At 41.8% G+C, this 18,777-nt stretch overlaps 1 protein-coding gene across 1 annotated transcript in view; it reads right to left on the reverse strand.

Annotated features, from left to right (window-relative positions):
- Positions 1-282: 282 nt before the first annotated feature.
- The window catches only part of GNS (glucosamine (N-acetyl)-6-sulfatase), a 52,210-nt gene continuing 33,715 nt past the window's right edge, over positions 283-18,777 (reverse strand). Inside the window, exons 11-14 of the mRNA XM_038549917.1 lie at positions 8,169-8,276; positions 7,161-7,271; positions 5,596-5,756; positions 283-2,982 (exon numbers count right to left, since the gene is read on the reverse strand). Of these exons, the coding sequence (XP_038405845.1) occupies positions 2,904-2,982; positions 5,596-5,756; positions 7,161-7,271; positions 8,169-8,276 (459 nt within the window). The 3' untranslated portion in view covers positions 283-2,903. The remainder of the gene's footprint in view (positions 2,983-5,595; positions 5,757-7,160; positions 7,272-8,168; positions 8,277-18,777) is intronic.

An 18,777-nucleotide genomic window follows, 5' to 3' on the forward strand; every position in this document is an offset into this window, starting at 1 on the left:
CTTGGAAGTTCAGCTTAGTCTTATCTGATTTAAAAGTCTGCCAAGATAAGACCTTTTTTCCCAGCAAAACTGTAAATGCATATTTTCTCTGTGGTACGCATTCAGGTCAGCAGGAGACCACGTACAGAAGAATGCTCCGGGTAGAGATTACAGCACCCAAGGAGGAAATGGCCCATCCTCCAGTCTTAGGTGACCAATGCAAACATTAACCAGCATCAAGAAAGAAAAAAAACATCCTGTCAAAATTACTACTTGTGGACTAAAACAAAGGACACATTCCCACTAGAACAGAAATAAATTTTAATTTGTTGAAAAGTGCAGCAGTGAACAGGGTCTTTTTTGAAGGGCACTTTCTAAGTCAGGTGACTGAGATGACACAAAGCCAGGGCAGAGTAATTTCTAGGAACAGATGACACAAACACAGGAATTCACAGAAGTCAGTGGGACCTAAGTGGTGGTGAAAGTAAAGAACCCAAGTATTCCCATCTCGTTCAGTGATACCAGCTGAAATACCCTTTGTGTTCTCTTAGTGAGGACCCTGGAGCAATCCATCGTCTTTTGTTAAAGCACCAATCCTTAGACACCAGAAATAAACAAGTTTCTCACAGACCAAGGTATAACTTCCATGGCTACGGTTACTATTTTGTACAAAAACCTTGGTATTGTGAATTAAAATGTACTTTGGAACAGTACGGTTGGTCAAATTCAAAGATGCTCAAAAGGGGTTCCCCCCCGCTTGGTATTTGAAGGACAGCTTTTAATAGGACATCTTATAAGGCAAAATCTCTGTTCATTCTGTGGCCTTGGATCACTGCTAATGGTTATATAGTTTTCTACTCTGAAGGGCACCAACCAGTCCAGACCAGGCCTTCTTAAAAGAGAAAGTAATCAAAATCCAAGTTTGTACAACTAAGGGAGAAACAAGCCGAGCCTCTTGCAGTGTGTTCCTTGTACATATACATTCGGAAAAGTTCGGCGTGTTTTACAGTCTCTTAAGCTATGGCCCATATCCAGAATAAAGCCAGTCTAAGAGAAAGTCAAATTATAGGCCATTCCCAAGTTAGGAGATGTACCAAGTACATGAGAGGTAGACACAGCAGGCATCCCATCCCTACCACCCACGCAGAAGTCCGCTGGATGGACGAGCAGTGTGGCAGGGTTACTCACTACGGGCAGCTGACTTGTGTCACTCTTACGACTTTATCCTGCTCTCAGGAACCAGCATCATAAAACTGAATAATAGGACATCACAATATACGACCTGGTAAGAGTTGATTTCTTTTTATTCAGGAATAACTATGGTCAACTTTCATGAAGGTAGAAGTTGACTGAGAAATGTTAAGAATCAAAGTGTAGAATAAAGCTGATACCCATATTTAACATTGTAGTTGGCTTTCAGTTACAAAATATTTAGAATTTCTCTCCCTAAAACATTCACAGCAGAGGTGTTCATCTCACTTGCCTATTTCACCTCTAAATACCACCACAGTTAACTGGGATTGTGTGAGGTAAAGGAACAAACCCAATGGCTATTAACCCAGCGTGGCTCTCTGGAGTTCTGACAGAGAAGCTGCTTACAGCCAAGTCTTACAAAGTGCTTAAAGCTCAACCTAAGACCTTAAATAAAGCTAAAATCACTATTGCCTGAGTTGAACAGGTTATAAACCACAGCTCTTCCTCCTCGCCCTGCCGTCCCACCACAGATTAGCTTTCTTGTGAAGAAAACAATAGAAACGGGATTGGTTTTGGAGCCCAGAAACCTACAACTGTAGGTGTTCTGAACAGTGAGGAAATGTCAACAACATCTGGCTTTGACAGGGGAAGAGTGAGTGAGGCCCCAAAATATGCAAGACTCCACTCACAAAGAACTCTGAAAGGGAAGAAAGAAAGGAGGGTGTAAAGCAGCTGGAACTTTGCACCAACTATACCAAATGAACAGAATGTCAACAAAATGCAGAGAGTCAAAACAAACCGAGGCTCCCTGCGAGACAGGCACTTAACTATATCCCAACTACAGCCCTTCCACCTGTCACCCCGAGAGCCCTGTCTACCAGGGCCCTCAGAAAATGCGACCTTCACCACCCCTGGAAGTTCTTTTCTCTGCTGAGATACTAAGCCACTTTGCTTTGCAGATCTCGGAGGGGTAGTTATCGAGAGAAAAGACATTCCTTCTTGTGGTTAGCAGCCACCAGGAAGGAGATATAAAAAGATCACTTTTTTTTTTTTTTTAAACTACCTGGAATTAGTCTTTACCAAAAAATAACTACTTGGAATTAGCCTTTACCAAAACCTTACTGTTCTATTTCAGTGTAGCACCAGCCCAGGATGAAAAAACAAAAAACAAACCAACCAAAAAAAACCCAGTGCTTGGTTGACAGGCAAGTTTTGAATTTGTGACCTTATCACATTGTGATGGATATTATAAACAATATATTTCTACTAATCTGGAAATGGTGGTACTTGTTCTTGCTCTGATGGATACTCAAGCTGTGTGATGTTGGTATTTTTGATAGTGAAGTGGTCAAGCTCTAAAATATCCCCCCCGCCCCCCAGCCCTACGTATTGCCATTTATCTGAATGGATTTACAAATTCAGACTTTGACCTCATGGGGAATAATCAAGAACTCTAACCCCAGGACAGAAAGGGTATGGTGAGGACAAAGACCTCAGGAGCATTCCTTATTAGCTGAATGAAGGGACCAGGGCCAGCCATTCCTGACACAAGGGCAGAGTTCACAGTTTAACACATTGCACAAGGAAGTCAGCTGATTGGGTTGCTTTTTCAACAGGACTTAGAGCCAGTCCAGAAACTTTTCCAGGCGTGGTCCTGAGGACTAGCTACAGATACCTACTACAATCACTTCATCAGACAGAGGCGTGCAGGGATCCAACTGCAGAGGTTGCTACAGAGGGTGTTTTGAAAACCTTCGAGTCCTGACACTGCCCTGATTGCTGAACATGAGACGAGGGTCAAACCTGTATCTGTGGGAGGAGAAAAAAAAGGATGTCACATTGAGCACTTCACTCAGAATGTTCAGTGGAAAGGATGGCAGAAGGCAGATAAAGGAACAATTAAATCACCAGAGAGGAATCCAGTGGTAAAGGCCGCAGTACAAAACAGAAGTACTGCATAAGTGAGAGCGTTTCCATCCAAGGAAGAGAGCACAAAACAATGCAGTAGCAAGCAGAGAGAAGAAAAATAAGCAAGGTTAATCTCAAGGCATCAGGAGGAGGCAAGATTTGAGGTGTTTTCTTTTCTAGCCCTTGCTGGAGCCCTACCAGCAGCTTCAAAGCCCTTTCTTTCACAGTTCAGACGGAATGACAGGTAAGAACACAGGTGTGCACCCCAGACATCCAGACATGTTTCCAGCTGGCTCATTATGAACTCACAGAAGTCATTAAGCTCTGGCTACCAAGAAAATAGTAAGGCAATGCAATTCACGTAAACTATCTGGCACATCATAGAAGTTGGCCAAGTGTCAGGTATCAGCATTTATTCTTTTCCTTGGGTGGTAAAATTAAAGAAGGTAGATTGGCTGCAAAGATATGTTACACGTGTAGGCTAGACACAACGTCGTATTTTACTTTTACCTGCAATCTGTGGGATAAATTATTTAGCATTATTTTAGACCAAGGGCAGGCCATACACTCTTTGTCCCAACATTCAACTTCGTTGCTGTATGTAAACGAATGTTTGTGGCTGTTTTCAAAGAGTGGTGACTGGATTGGGCCTGTAGGATCTAGCCTGCTGACCCCCATTTTCAAAGGATCCTACAGACCTCAGTGTTTGGTGGGAAAGAATAAATGACTGCTAAGGAGCTTAAAAAGAAATCAGGTGGTTTAAATAGCTGAGGCTAACATTAGTGAAGCCAGCACCTACAGTGTCAGTAATATGCTTCTTAGAACACGAGCAAGACAATTATAGTTACCACAAATGAAGCCTGCCTGAGAGTCACGAGGTCTTGCTGTATCTCTTCTGACAGGGTGACCCTTGGACAAATGTGCCTAAGGGCTCTAAAGGCTGGATGGAAATTCTATGGTTAAGTCCTAACACTTGCGGCTTGATGCTCAAGAAAACCAAGGGGGATGCTGCATCCGGCCAACCAGCTGCCGCAGAGCAGGTAGGTGCGTGTTCTAGCAGCAGCTTGGGCAGGGACCGTGTGGCCAAACACCACACCAAGAGGTAGAAGACCTGACCCTCTTCCAAGAGTCATCCGGAGACTGCTCTAGAGCTCTAATTTTATTTGGTAAAACATTCTGAGCAAAGTAACTGTTGCAAACTGCAAAATCATCATTTGTCAACTATTTTAGAGACTGACACTGGCATAAGAGGATGCATTTCACTAATGTGGAGGAAAGCTCCAAGCTGGGCAGTTGGAATGCCTGACCAATTATAGCATTAACAGGGTTATCTGTATTTAAAAAACCCTTAAGTGATAGAAAATTATGATTTTCTAAAAAAAATGTCTAAAAATGTGGTCTTTTTATACTGTTACCTAATTGTAGTCTACTGGTCTCCATGTCTCTTTGGCTCTATTTATAGCATTTAGAAGCAAAAGATTTTTTTGTTGTTGTTGTTTTTAAAGATTTATTTTAGAGTGAGTGAGCATGCGAGAGGAGAAGGGGAAAGAATCTCAAGCAGACTCCCTGAGCTGAGCACATAGCCCCACTTGGGGCTTAAAACATGACCCTGAGATCACGACTTGAGCTGAAACCAAGAGTGGGACGCTTAACTGGCTGAGCCATCCTGGTGCCCCTACACTTAACAGTCTATACACAGTTTTTCTGCTCAGTCACAAACATTACTCTCTAATGTGTACTGAGGATATTTCACACTAAGACAGCTAAGTAATTGAGTTACTACTTTCCATCAGCTTAGGACACGAATTTCCCCCTCTTTCCTATAATTGATAGAAGAACTGAAATAATGAGGTTTCATAATCTTCAAGCACAAATTGACAAGTTTCATGCCACAGGCAGCTCAAATGTATGGTGTCCTGTGACCCAATGTCACTGGTGAAAAGTTCCTATTTCAGGAGTGAGTGGGAGGAACAGAGCTGGCCTAGTAGGTGATAAAAATCTTTTCTGCCTTCATATACTACAGTGGTCTTACGTATTTCAACATTTCAGAGTCTAGAGCTTCTAATTCATTTTGTGTGTTTAGCATATTAAGTTTACTGGCAAGCATTCAGTCTAATTGGGTTTTCTCCGAAATGAAATGAAGGCATACCCCCTCTCGGAAGTGCTATGGAACAGGGTAGCACTTGGTTGGCTTAAAGAAACCCCACGGTCACCAGTGCAATCAAGTTGGTACCATGACAAGAATCACACGACGAAGAGGAGGAAGAAGAGTCCCACATGGCAGGGAATAGGGCTAGGCCTGCAGCTAAAGCAGCGACTGGCACTGAAGAGCAAAAATCTTCCCAGCACAAGAGGTAACGCACTAAGACACAGCATTCCTACTATAAAGCAGAACAATGAGAAACACAGCTTAGCTGAAGGCAAGAAGGGCCATCAGGCTCCCTTCATGTATTCAAGAATGACATGACTGCTACAGACAACTTGGCAAAGCCATCGAAGAAGATGGAAACTTACCCAGGGTCAAACACCCCTGGAGTGCGGCAGGTTGGTCCAGAACAGGACTGTAACATCATCAGCCGGTAGTTCATTTTTCCTAAAAGCTCTGGGTCGATACTTTTAGCAATGTTTGTGATTTGGTCTGGGTCTGCAGTCAGGTTATAGACTTCTACAAACACCTATAAGAATGAAAAGATGGAGGAAAGAAAAGGGCAAGCATTATATTTGAAATACTCCTTGTGTGGATTATGTCTAAATGGGGCAGGAGGACAAACTACCTTATAAGAGCAAGAACAGAATGCAGGACCCTCAAATAGCAAGGTCACAGAAAGTAGACTCGGTGGTAATACTGTTTCAGAAGTGAGTTGACATTTGAAGGTTTATTGATGCCTTAGAATTGTTAAGTTAGATATGGAAAGTTCTCTGACCTGTGTTGTACAGATGCTGAAGTTTCCTGTCTTAAAAAGCAGTTTTGGATGTCCCACACCAATTGGGAAAGGACACAATCCCATTGTTTCTGACATTAGATATATCGAATGTATCACCATTCTCTCCCCCTCCCCTGTACTTTGTTCTCCAAACTGGAGTTAAGTGATAGGCTAGGAAGATGACAGGTAAATGTCACGGGAGAAGGAGGAACAAGAATTGATTCCGAACGATGCTCTTCTGCCTGCTGTCCAAAGTGCTCATGAGCCACAAACGAGTGGCAAGTGAGTCCATTTCTGAGAAACACAATGAGCATCGGCTCCATATGGCAAGACGTGGGTTGCCAGATGAGCACATGCTGAGGAACAGTAGAAACCACAAGGGACTGCAGTGCATGAGATCCTCAGACAATCCATACTGATCTCTGGTAGCTAAAAGCCACCTTCTTACATGGATGGGGCCTCCTGGTCTTGGTTTTGATGCCCCCTGCTTATCTATTTGAGCAGCTCTGGACTGCGATGCTGTGGAGACATAAGGTTCTGAACAAGCTGGTTGCCAGTAAGCCTTCTAGCAAATGTCCCAACTCCTTTCACCTTCATAGAGTAGAAGTGTCTTACTCTGATCCCAAACTATTAGGGAAGCAAACAGACCAGACCTGTAGCAATCTCAAAAGTGGATGGTGCGTTTAAAGCATGTTTGGGTGGTAGTGGGGGTGAGGAAAATCTCATCCAGAAAGGGCACAGTTAGAGGGGTGTAGTATGGCTTTGTGGAATTCTGTTTCTTTCTTTCCTTTTCTTCCTTTCCTTAAGATTTGAGAGACAGAGAGGGCGTGGGTGTGTGTGCAGTGGGGGGGGGGGGGGGGGGGGGGGGGAGGGAGGGAGGAAGGGAGTCCCAAGCCGACTGTGCCGAGTGCAGGGCCCAATCGCAGGACACTGAGATCACAACCTGGGCCGAAACCAAAAGTCGGATGCTTAACCGACGAGCCATCCAGGCGCCCCTCTATTTTCTTAACTGAAGGAAGCCTGAGTGGAAGTACAGATAAGAAACCTATCTTCCCTAGGGAACATCCCTGGAATTGCTCTTCTGCTGCCAAGTCCAGCTAATAAGGCACTGGCACTAGGACACGCAGGGGCAGGGGAGGCAGAGGGCCTTCTTACCTCCTGGTCATCAAACTCACAATACTGTAAATTCCACCGTGCTGACATGGTCCTCACGCAGGCGTAGGTGTTATTGTAAGCATCTTCACAGACACAGTCTGGGAAACATTGCTGTAGGGATATTTAAAAAGTTAAGTCAAGAAAATTCTTCTATAGTAACAAATACCACTTGCCTTCAGGGGTAATCAAGTTGGCTCAAGCCAGACCTACCACTGGACAGAAATGAGGAAACCTTCCACAGAGAAGTCAATTACAAATAGATGTGGGCTTTGTTCCTTACTTGTGGCTAACTTGATTAAGGACCATGTTTGTGGTGGTTTGTATAGACCGTCTGCTGATCTCCTGACTAGAATCTGTTGTAGCAAGCAACTGGAAAATGGATGGAGACCAAAGCAATCTCCTATTCAGTCATGTCTAAGGTATATTAACGGGCTGGAGAAAAAGGCTCAAGTGAGCTTTGTGGAATCAGCTGCAGGTAAATTCTTCATGTCTTCCTTACCAACTTTTGGTTGGTTCTTTGCTATTCCTTACACTTTGGTATTAGGCTTCCCAGACTTTCCTATTTCCCATTATCCAAAGTGAGGCCAACGTTGCCCTTACCACCTCTGGGGCCAGCCTCGCTGCCCCCAAGCAAGACACGTATGATGGCACTTGGATATAACTGTGGCAACCCTGCATCTCTAACTCCATGCCACTGATAACCTCCCTTAAAAACAATGGTACTGCTTTTGGGAAGGGTAGAAAAACACGGGGAATAAATAACATGGGTAGATACACGTAACTTGTTACAGAAACTGAAGAAGTCAAGGTGGACATTCTGACAATAGGTCAGAAACATTTTCAGGATTATTAAATTTGCCTTGTTTGTCTACAAATCTCTACAGTCAACTGACCAAGTGAAAGGATTGAGACTCAGATTAAGGGTTTTAATTCTTGACCCCTCTAAACCAATGCTTTGCTGTGCTATTGCTAAGGAAGCTGTCTAAGCCAACTCAAGCCATTACTTACAGATACTCCAGGACTCAGGGAAGGACAGGTTGGGTCGGTGACATCACGGCCTTCTCCTTGATATTCCACCAAGACATCTGATCGCCAAGTCAGATTTCTGGCACCTTTCTGGAAGGAAGAGCAGTAGTGGTTTCTGTGAGGCATACAGACTGTGATAAGGATCACAAAGTTATATATTCTTACTGCTAAAGGGGATGTGGGAGTCCAAACTCACTGGACTGTTAAGTAGCTAAAGAGAACGGCAGAACTTGATGCAAAGGCTTCTGAGTATCACGTTTCGTAATGTGCAGAGCCTTACGAGTGACAGTCCAATGGTTTGAGCATTTAATAGTTACTTCCCAAGACTTTCTGTGAAGCAGGTTGGCAATGAAGCCATAAAGTCTGGGAATTCTTCCAAGGGTGCCTTGATGGTGTGGTTGGTTGAGTGCCCGACTCTTGGTTTCAGCTCAGGTCTGATCTTGGGGTTGTGGGATCGAGCCCTGCATTGGGTTTGGCACTCAGGGTGGAGTCTGCTTGGGTTTTTCTCCCTATCTTTGTCTCCACTCCCGGGCATTTCCCCTCTAAAATAAAATCTTAAAAAAAAAATTCTTCTAAACTCTGATGAAGAAATTCACAGCCTAATTCAAGGACAAAAATTAAATAAACATGGCTGGTTCAAAGTTCTTCTGGTTAGAATAAAGATACTGTACACACATGAACTCATTTATTCTTCACTGCACATTAGTGGAGTGAAAGGAAAGAAGCAAAAGCATTTGAGATGGGAAAGTTCAGGACAGGTACATAAATGGCTAAAGAAATAAAGGAAGTTTTGTATCAAAAGGACAATACTGGGATCCCTGGGTGGCGCAGCGGTTTAGCGCCTGCCTTTGGCCCAGGGTGCGATCCTGGAGACCCGGGATCGAATCCCACGTCAGGCTCCAAGTGCATGGAGCCTGCTTCTCCCTCTGCCTGTGTCTCTGCCTGTGTCTCTGCCTCTCTCTCTGTGTGACTATCATAAATAAATAAAAATTAAAAAAAATAAAAGGACAATACTAACACTGGAAGGAAGCAGAACACTTGGTAGAAAGTTTCCTGAAATCCAGCTGTCAGACAAGGAATAGAAAGACGTGGTAACCATACAGAAAAAGGTGCTGACAGGAGGCTGCTGTGGCTACTTGTTCTGTAAAGAAGAGCAGATGGTGGAAAGCAATGGGAGGCTTTTAAGCGGGGAAGGAACACACTCAAGACTGCTTTAGAAAGGTCATCCTAGTAGCAGAATCTAGAGACGGAGTAGAGAGATGAATATAGGGAGATCAGGTCAGAATGTACTCTTAAAATGGTCTATACTCTTACTAATCAAAGTCTGATTTGTGGTTTTAAAAAGGGGACAGCAAGCCCAAAATGGAGTCACTTGTGCTAAACCCGCACCAACAAACCAGGACTTAATACCTAACCTAGTTGCAGTTTTAATCCTCCAGGAATGTAACTTTTGCCAGTTAACTTGAAATCGCCTGGTTAACACAAGTGAGGTAATCTGCCCCATACGCCTTTCCGTTCCCCTCAGGAGAGTGACCTTACCCAAAACAATGCATTCTTTGCTAATAATTTCCATTATGCACCCCCTTTCTACCTTAAAAACTTTCCCTCTTCTACAGCTCTGCAGAGGCTACCTTCTATTGTAGAGGAGCTGCTGCCTGATTCATCACTGAATAAATTTTTAACAGATTGCGTGGCAGTGCCAGGAGCTCAACCAAACTTCTGACAGCATTCTGGGACAGTGAGAACCACTGGCATGATACTTGCAAACCCGTTTTTTGTTTTTGGTTTTTTTTTTTTAATAGGCACCATCCCCAGGGTGGAGCCCAACATAGGCCTTTGACTCACAACCCTAAGATCAAGACCTGAGCTGAGATCCGAGAACCAGATGCTCAACCAACTGAGCCAACCAGGTGCTCCCTCACAAACCTAATTTTTGAGTTCACGGTTCTTTCACCATTTCTGAGGGCTGTGGGTTGCTATCCTCATCTAATTGGCTTTCCTGTCTAGGGCTTAGCTGGTCACCTTGGGCTAGCAGAATGTTCCATTCAGGACTCAATTTCCCAGCCCTTGGTTATCTGCAGTTCCACAGTTATATGGAATCTCTTTCTAGTCCTCAGTCCCCATTTGCTGGAGTTTGCTGGTTTAGTCCATACTGGGACCTGCTGGTGGTGTGCACAGCCTTCTCTTGGCCAGTCCCCAGTAAATCACTCTTGGTCACTGCTAGTATGTTAAGAGTGTCAAAATCTCACTGCTGAGTAAAGATAGTGACTCAACCACCTACCTACCTAAAGGTTAAAAACAGAAGTAGTAAAATAATCTAGATCTACAATAATTAGTCAAGAGATACAAAAAGATATAAAATATAACATCAAGAATATAAAACCCGGGGAGGGGGTTTTACAAATGTAGTGCTTTTAAAATGTAGTTGAACTTACATAACTATCAACTTACAATAGACTGCCATATACATGGGATGTTCTACATGAACCTCATAGTAACCACAAACCAAATACCTGTAACAGATACACAAAAAATAAAGGAACAAACACTAAAGAATGTCACCAAATTACAAGGGCAAGAAAGAACACAATTACAAAAACTACCAGAAAACAGATGATGACATAAGTACATATCTATTAATAAGTACTTTAAATGCAAATGGACTGAATGCTCCAATCAAAAAACACACCTAGGTCAGGGTGGCTGAATGGATAAAAACAAGACCATATATATGTGGCCTACAAGAGACTTCTTTCAAATCTAAACAACACATAGGCTGAAAGCAAAAGGATGGAAAAAAAGATATTCCACAAAAATGACAACTAAAACAAAGCTGAGGTAGCAATACTTACAGGGGAAGACTTTAAAATTAAAGGCTAGAACAAGACAAAGAAGGGCACTACATAATAAGGAAGGAATCGGTCCAACAGGATCATATAATATTTACGCAGCCAGCATAAGGGCACCTAACTACATAAAGCCAATATTAACAAAGATATAAATGGACAATGATACAATAATAGTAGGGGACTTTTAACACCTCCATTTACATCAAATGGATACATCATCCATCAATAAACTGATCTTAGGTGACACCTTAGGCTAGATGGATATGTACACAGCATTCTAGCCCTAAAACAGCAGGATACACATTCTTTCAAGTGCACATAGAACATTCTCTGGTATAGATCACATGTTATACCACAAAACAAGTTTCAATGAATTTTATGAAGACTGAAATTGTATCAAGCATCTTTCCTGACCACAATGGTATGAAACTAGAAATCAACTACAAGAAGTGTAGTCACTATGGGAAACAGTATGGAGGTTCCCCAAAGATTAAAAACAGAACTACCATACTCTCCAGCAGTCCCACTTCTAGGTACTTACCCGAAGAACTTTAAAACATTAATTGAAAAGATATATGCACCCCTATTCTCTGCAGCATTATTTACAACAGCCAAGACATGGAAGCAACTTAAGTGTCCATTGATAGATGAATGGACAAAGAAAATGTGTATATATACAATGGAGTACTACCCAGCCATAAAAAAGGAATAAGATCTTGCCATTTTTGACAGCATAGATGGATCTAGGGGGTATTATACTAAGTGATATAAGTCAGAGAAAGACATACTGTATGCTTTCACTTACATGTGGAATTGAAGAAACAAACATAAATACAGAATCGGAGTCATAGAGACAGAGAACTGGTGGCTGCCAGAGGGGAATGGGTAGGGGAATAAGTGTAGTTGATGAAGGAAATTAAGAGATAAACTTCAGTATAAAATAATTAAGTCATGTGGATGAAAAGCACAGCAAATGGAATATACGTAATCAGTACTGTCACAAATGCTGACAGTAACTACACTTGCCATGGTGACCATTTCACAGTGTATGTACATATATGTCAGGTCGCTAGGATATGCACCTAAAAGTAATAAATTATTGTAGGTTAATAATAGGTTCAACTACAACAACAAAAGTAAGATGAAAACTGGAAGAAACACATGCAGGCTAAGCAACATGATATTAAATAACCAATGGGTCAACAAAGAAATAAGAGGAAGAAAAAGTACTTTGAGACAAATGGAAATGGAAGTAAAACAGTTCAAAATGTAGGAGACACAGCAAAAACAATTTTAAGAGGGAAGTTTAGGGGTGTCTGGGTGGCTTGGTCAGTTAAGCATCTGCCTTTGGCTCAGGTCATGATCCCAGGATCCTGGGACTGAGCCCCACCCACATCAAGCTCCCTGCTCAGCAGGGAGTCTGCTTCTCCCTCCCCAACTCTGTGCACGCGCGCGCACACACACTTACTCTCAAATAAATAAAATGCTTGGGGGGGGGGGGAGTTTATAGTGATACAGGCCCATCTCAAGAAACCAAGATCTCAAACAATCTAACCTTACATCTAAAGAAATTTAAAAAAAAGAACAAAGCCCAAAGTTAGTAAAGGAAATAATCAAAGATCAGAGCATAAATAAATGACATTGAGACTAAAAAACAATGGCAAGATCAGTGAAACTAAAATCTGGTTCTTTGAAGAAATAAAGAAAATTTATAAATGTTTAGTAAGAATCATCAAGAAAAAAATACAGAGGATCTAAATAAATATAATCAGAAGTGAAAGAGAAGTTACACTAAAAGGGACAATCTAGAAGAAATGGGTAAATTCCTAGGAACATAAAATTTTCCAAGAATGATTCAAGAAGTAGGAAATCTAAACAGACCAATTACTAGTAATGAAACTGAGTTAGTAATCAAAATCCCATCAAGACCAGATGGCTTCACAGATGAATTCTACCAAACATTTAAAGAAGAATTAATACATATCCTTCTCAAAGTTTTCCAAAACTCAAAGAGGAAGGAATGCTTCTAAATTTTTCATTCTACAAGGCTGGCATTACCTGGATACCAAAAACCAAGACCACCCCCCTCCCATACCTATGCACATGCATGCACACGCATGCACACACACAGATTATAGGCCAGTATCCTTAATGAACATAGAGGCAAAAATTCTCAACAAAATATCCGTAAACTGAACTAAGCAATACATTAAAAAAAAAAAAAAATCATACACCATGGTCAAGTATCCATGGAAGCAAGTATGGTTTAAGGCCCGCAAATCAATCAACATGATATACCACATTACTAAAAAGAAAGATAAGAATCAGGGGTGCTGAGTGTCTCAGTTGGTTAAGTGTCTGCCTTTGGCTAAGGTCACGATCAGGTCAGATGATCATTTCAGCAGATGCAGAAAAAGCATTTGATGAAATTCAACATCCATTTATAATAAACTCAACAACGTGGGTATACAGGAAACATTTCAACATAATGAAGGCCACGTATGACAAAACCACAGCTAATGTCATAGTCAATGGTAATAAGTGGAAAGCTTCTCTCCTAAGATCAGGAACAAGACTAGGATGCCTACTTTTGCCACTTTAATTCATAGGATTGGAAGTCCTAGTCGCATCAGACCAGCAAAAGAAATAAAAGGCATTCAAATTAGAAGTGAAGGAAGTCAGCGAAGGACAAATACCATACGATTTCACTTCTATGCACAATCTAAAAAAATCTGAATGAACAGAAACAGACTCCTAGAGACAGAGAACAATCTGGTGGTTGTTAGAAGGAGGATGGTGAGGGGGTGGATAAAATAGGGAAAGGGATAAAAAGATACAAACTACCAGTTATTATATAAATAAGACAGGGATGCAGTGTGCAACATAGGGAATACAGTTATTAATGTAGTAACTTTGTATGGTGATGGAAGGTAGCTAGATGAACTGTGGTGATCTCTTTGTTTCCTATGTAACTGTTGAACACTATGCTGTACACCTGAGACCAATGTAATATTGTACATCAGCTATATTTCAATTTAAAAAAATTGTACTTGAAAGTAAGGGTTCCTGAATTAAATGAAAAGAATGGGAGACCTATTTTAATCGGTATAAAGAGGCTTCCAAAAGGTTTCAAGATTCCAAAATAGCCTCACTAAAAGATTCATTTCAGAAGACAAGGAAACATGAAAGACAGAGAGGTATCTAAAATAAAAGATGATAGGACTGACTCCTATGCTCCTCTCTATCCTTCTTAACGTGAGTACTCCTGTGTTTACTAGTTCTGTCAAAAATGCCTTTCCACTCCAAGGAGACTATTAACCAGCTACCTTTACAAATAAAACCACCACCTTAAAAAAACAAAAACAAAAACAAAAACAAATAAAACCACCTGAGCGCGCCTGGATGGCTCAGTCAGTTGGGTCTGCCTCTGGCTCAGTTCATGATCCTGGAGTCTCAGGATCGAATCCTGAGTTGGGCTCCCTGCTCAGTGGGGAGTCTGCTTCTGCCCCTCACCCCACTCACGTATGTGCATGCACTCTCTCTCAAATGCATAAATAAAATTAAAACAAAACACAACCACCTGAGGTTGCAAGTGATCCTTCTCAGGTCTCTTTCACTTCTTGGTCAAAGACTGAGTTAAGGGCCATAGCTAAAAGAACTTCCTAAACCTCAGGAAGAAAATCCAAGTTTTCTGAGGGGTTTAGAATCATTATGAGGGTCTGTGACCCCAGGCTGCTAGAGATTTATCAGCTTGTACACATGTTGGTAGAACCTCATGAAGGCCAAAAATGTATTTGGGAAGCAGAATGGCATAATCCTAAGGATGATATTCAAGATCCTCAATCACCAACACAGTCCTCTTATGGACCACAAAAACCTGGAAACATACAAACTGGTATTTTAACAGCCATTCCTACAGTCTTCCCTGCTACACTCATTGGTCTGTTATTCAAACATGAAAATAAAAGATGAATCTGCAGCAGAATCTGAAGCCTGTTTGGAGGTGTTCTTCCTATGTACTCCTGATTCCATACAACCTGCTCAAGCTGCCCTGTTTGTAAATGGATTATTTCCTAAAATGAATGGATTAATAAAAAAGAAAACAGGATGAGAGGCCACCGGCCTGATTGAACTTGTGACCTCAGCCAAACACTTTGAAAAGATTTGGACCAAGATCATAAACAAAGGTCTGCCAATCTAAGGGCCTTACTGGGTCTCCCACATCATACCCTTCTAGAAAAATCCATCATCAAATGGCTGGTCCAGAGCCAAATATCTCATTTGTAATCAACTGGGGCACTTTACAGAAACTGTCCTCAAAGGCCCTACACAGATCTTCAATGTCCTCAAGAAAGAGCTCCTATATGGGTCATTCCCAAAACTGACAGGGCTCCAAGGGACCCTCCAGTAAACTGCTATCAGTAATACCCTTAAGCACCCAAGGGGAAAATAAAACTAATCAAGTACTTTGCTCAATTTTGATAGATATCAGGGCTATACTTTATATTTTAAATCCCACTCTTGGGGTACCAGATGGCTCGGTAGGTTAAGCATGACCAAGTCTTGATTTTGGCTCAGGTCATGATCTCAGGGTTGTGGGATCGAGCCCCACATCAGGCTCTGCACTCAATGTGGAGTCTGCTTCGAATTCTCTCTCCTTCTGCACCCCTACCCTGCTTGCATATGTGCTCTTGAAAATAAATAAAATCTTAAAAAAACACAAAACAACAAACCCCGCTCTCATAGCAACAAATCCCTTAAGAGTGAAAAGGTTTATTACTAGAGGTATCTAATAAAGACAGAATTTCTATCTTGATCAGTATAAATGATTTTGGGACTTTTTACTAAAAAGCCTCCTTTTTCACTCTGCATTACAGCCCCAATTTATAGAGATCTGTCTAAATTAAAAGGGCTAAAAAATTTTGCTGCTAATGTGACCTCACTTTAGAATCTCCTGACCAACCTGAACCTGATCTGATGTTCCTTATAATCTGTCTTTGTTACAGATGAAGAATTGTTCCAACAGAAATCTATTTTTTTTTAAAGACTTATTTATGATAGACATAGAGAGACAGAGAGGCGCAGAGACACAGGAGGAGGGAGAAGCAGGCTCCATACCGGGAGCCCGACGTGGGACTCGATCCCGGGACTCCAGGATTGCGTCCTGGGCCAAAGGCAGGCGCCAAACCGCTGAGCCACCCAGGGATCCCCGAAATCTCTTACTTTAACTGAGATGCCTGAAAAATCTGTGGGCCACTTCAAATTCTGACATTGGGAGAATAACAAATGCAGACCCTATAGAAATTCAGACAGATAGGATTAAACTTACTCCTGTATTGCCCCAATATCCATTAAGGCATGCACACCTTGCCCCAGGGTCGCTCATCCCCCGTTCCAGCCCCTGCAACATGCAGATTTTGCCAGTCTGGATACATGATGGGGAGGGGATGGCAATTTGTCTGGGACTTCAGAGTCATACTGAGTTATTCCCTATTTCCCAGTTCTTCCAAATGCAAACACCCTTTTGTCACAAGTTCTTCCAGACTCAAATGGTTCACTGTTGGAAGACCGGTTTGGCCTTTTCAGCATCTCTGGAAACAGCCAGTATCAATTTGCTTTTACTTGAAACAATCAATAATACACCTGGACAGGCATGCCTCAAGAATTCATCAAGGTCCCTTATCATCCCCATGTACTCCATCAAGATTTCATTATCCTCCAGTTCCCAGGGAGATCAATCCTTTTACAATATGCAGACCATCTCTTTCTATGCTCAGCTACCAAAGGTGTTTATAAGGATTCCATTTACCTGTAGCAATTAGCTGAAAAGGGACTTCCAAATCAAACTGCAGAAGCACAGAAGCAGGTGACATCAAAGTACACTGCTTCCCTCTGGATCAAGACTTCATACTTTAACTGAACATGAAAAATTTTTTCTTGGGACTTCTGGGTGGCTCACTGGTTGACTGTCTGCCTTCAGCTCAGGGCATGATCCCAGAATCCTGGGATCAAGTCCCTATCAGACTTTGTGCATGGAGCCTGCTTCCCCTGTCTCTGCCTCTCTGTGTCTCTCAAAAAAAAAAAAAGAAAAGAAAAGAAAAGAAAAATTTTTTTCCTTCTTCTTTTCTTTACTCTGGTCTTGGCCTGGAAAGATAATGCCTTTGATCTGTTATCTCCCAGGCCAGTCCTAAGGAAGATAACCTTTCAGACCGCTGGATTTATCATCAAAAATTCTAATCTATCCATGAGGCTAGAGATCCCATGGTCTCCCTGTGACCAATTTCTCTTCTCTTCCCAATGTTACTACCCATCCCCTCGCCCCCTTTAAAAAGCTTTGACCAAGTTCAAATCTTATGGTTAGACTATCCTGTGCCTTTTTACCTTTCTCCATTTATAACTATTATGTGCGCAATCAGAAACAAGTATCTATGTAAATCTTAGTACACCTGCACCACCACGTTCTCATGATCACGTAGGTCATACCTGTTCCTTTTCACGCAAAGATCTCACGAACAGCACACATCGTTGCAAGGCATTTAGAACGACTCTATTTCAAGCTAGGAGATTTTCTTCCCATCTGTGCTGAAAACCTAACTGACCCCTGGCTTGATTGGGTAAATGTCACAAACTGTAAATGAATCCATCAATACAACCACTTTAACCCAGACAGGGTTTGTCTTTTTCTGTGATTATCACTCTCCTTAGGCCTATGGATGCCTAGACAGCTGGCACATTGCTGGGCAATGTTTTAGGTTATCTGTGCCCCTAACTTTTCATAATGAATGAATACCTCATTTGTTGACTCCCTTGGGTTTATACATCAAGTTAGAAAGAAATTACCAGGAGACATTCATGACTCAGGATTCACCTCCTTTGGCAGGGGCATACTTGTCTTATTCTCAGAAAATATAAATTAGAATATGATTAGAAACTTCTCCTTAACTCAAAAATATTGCAGAATCCATAGCTAAGACAAAGCTGTCCAATAAAGATCCTTAGACTCTCTGGCCAAAATTGTTCTTGTTAATAGAATAGCCCCTGATTATATTTTGGCTGAACACCGAGGTGTCTGAGCTATGGCCAAAACCAACTTCTGTGCTGGATTAACACTTCTGGGGAAGTTGAAACTCAGTTATGTAAGATTACTGAGTAAGCCACTTAGCTCAAAAAGGTGACTCCTTCACCTTTGACTGATTTTGATTGGTCTGGGTCTTGGGGACTCCAAACATTGGAGTTAATTATGAGTTATTATGAATTAATCCTGTTCATAATAACAATAACAATCTTCCTGGCGTATTGTGCTTTCTCAAAAGCTTCAAGTGTGTGTTCATTGCCACTAACCATCAAGCAAATAACCTCCCCAAGATTGGAATGTCAGAAATGGGATGAAGAGAAGGACTGATTTAAAGATGGTCAACCTGAAGTCATGGCTTGCAAGTATCAGAATAATAAGCAAAAGACGTCATGACCTGTGCATACCACACAAAGGATGGACAAAAGCTGCGAGAACTAGAGCAGAAGCTAAGAGCAACACTGATGCCGCCTTAAATTCTTATCACATCTCTCAGTTAAGCTGAGAGTCTGATCAAAAGGAAGTAAACTGTTAAAAGAGATAATCGGTCCCAAATGGAGTCACTTGTGCTAAAGCCCACATCAGCAAACCAAAACTTAATACCTAACCTAATTACAGTTTCACCACCCCTCTCCCCCTTCACGCCTCCTTAATTTTTAATTAGTCAAGC

The sequence above is a fragment of the Canis lupus genome, chromosome 10 (assembly GCF_011100685.1).
Source record: "Canis lupus familiaris isolate Mischka breed German Shepherd chromosome 10, alternate assembly UU_Cfam_GSD_1.0, whole genome shotgun sequence".
Lineage (NCBI taxonomy): Eukaryota > Metazoa > Chordata > Mammalia > Carnivora > Canidae > Canis > Canis lupus.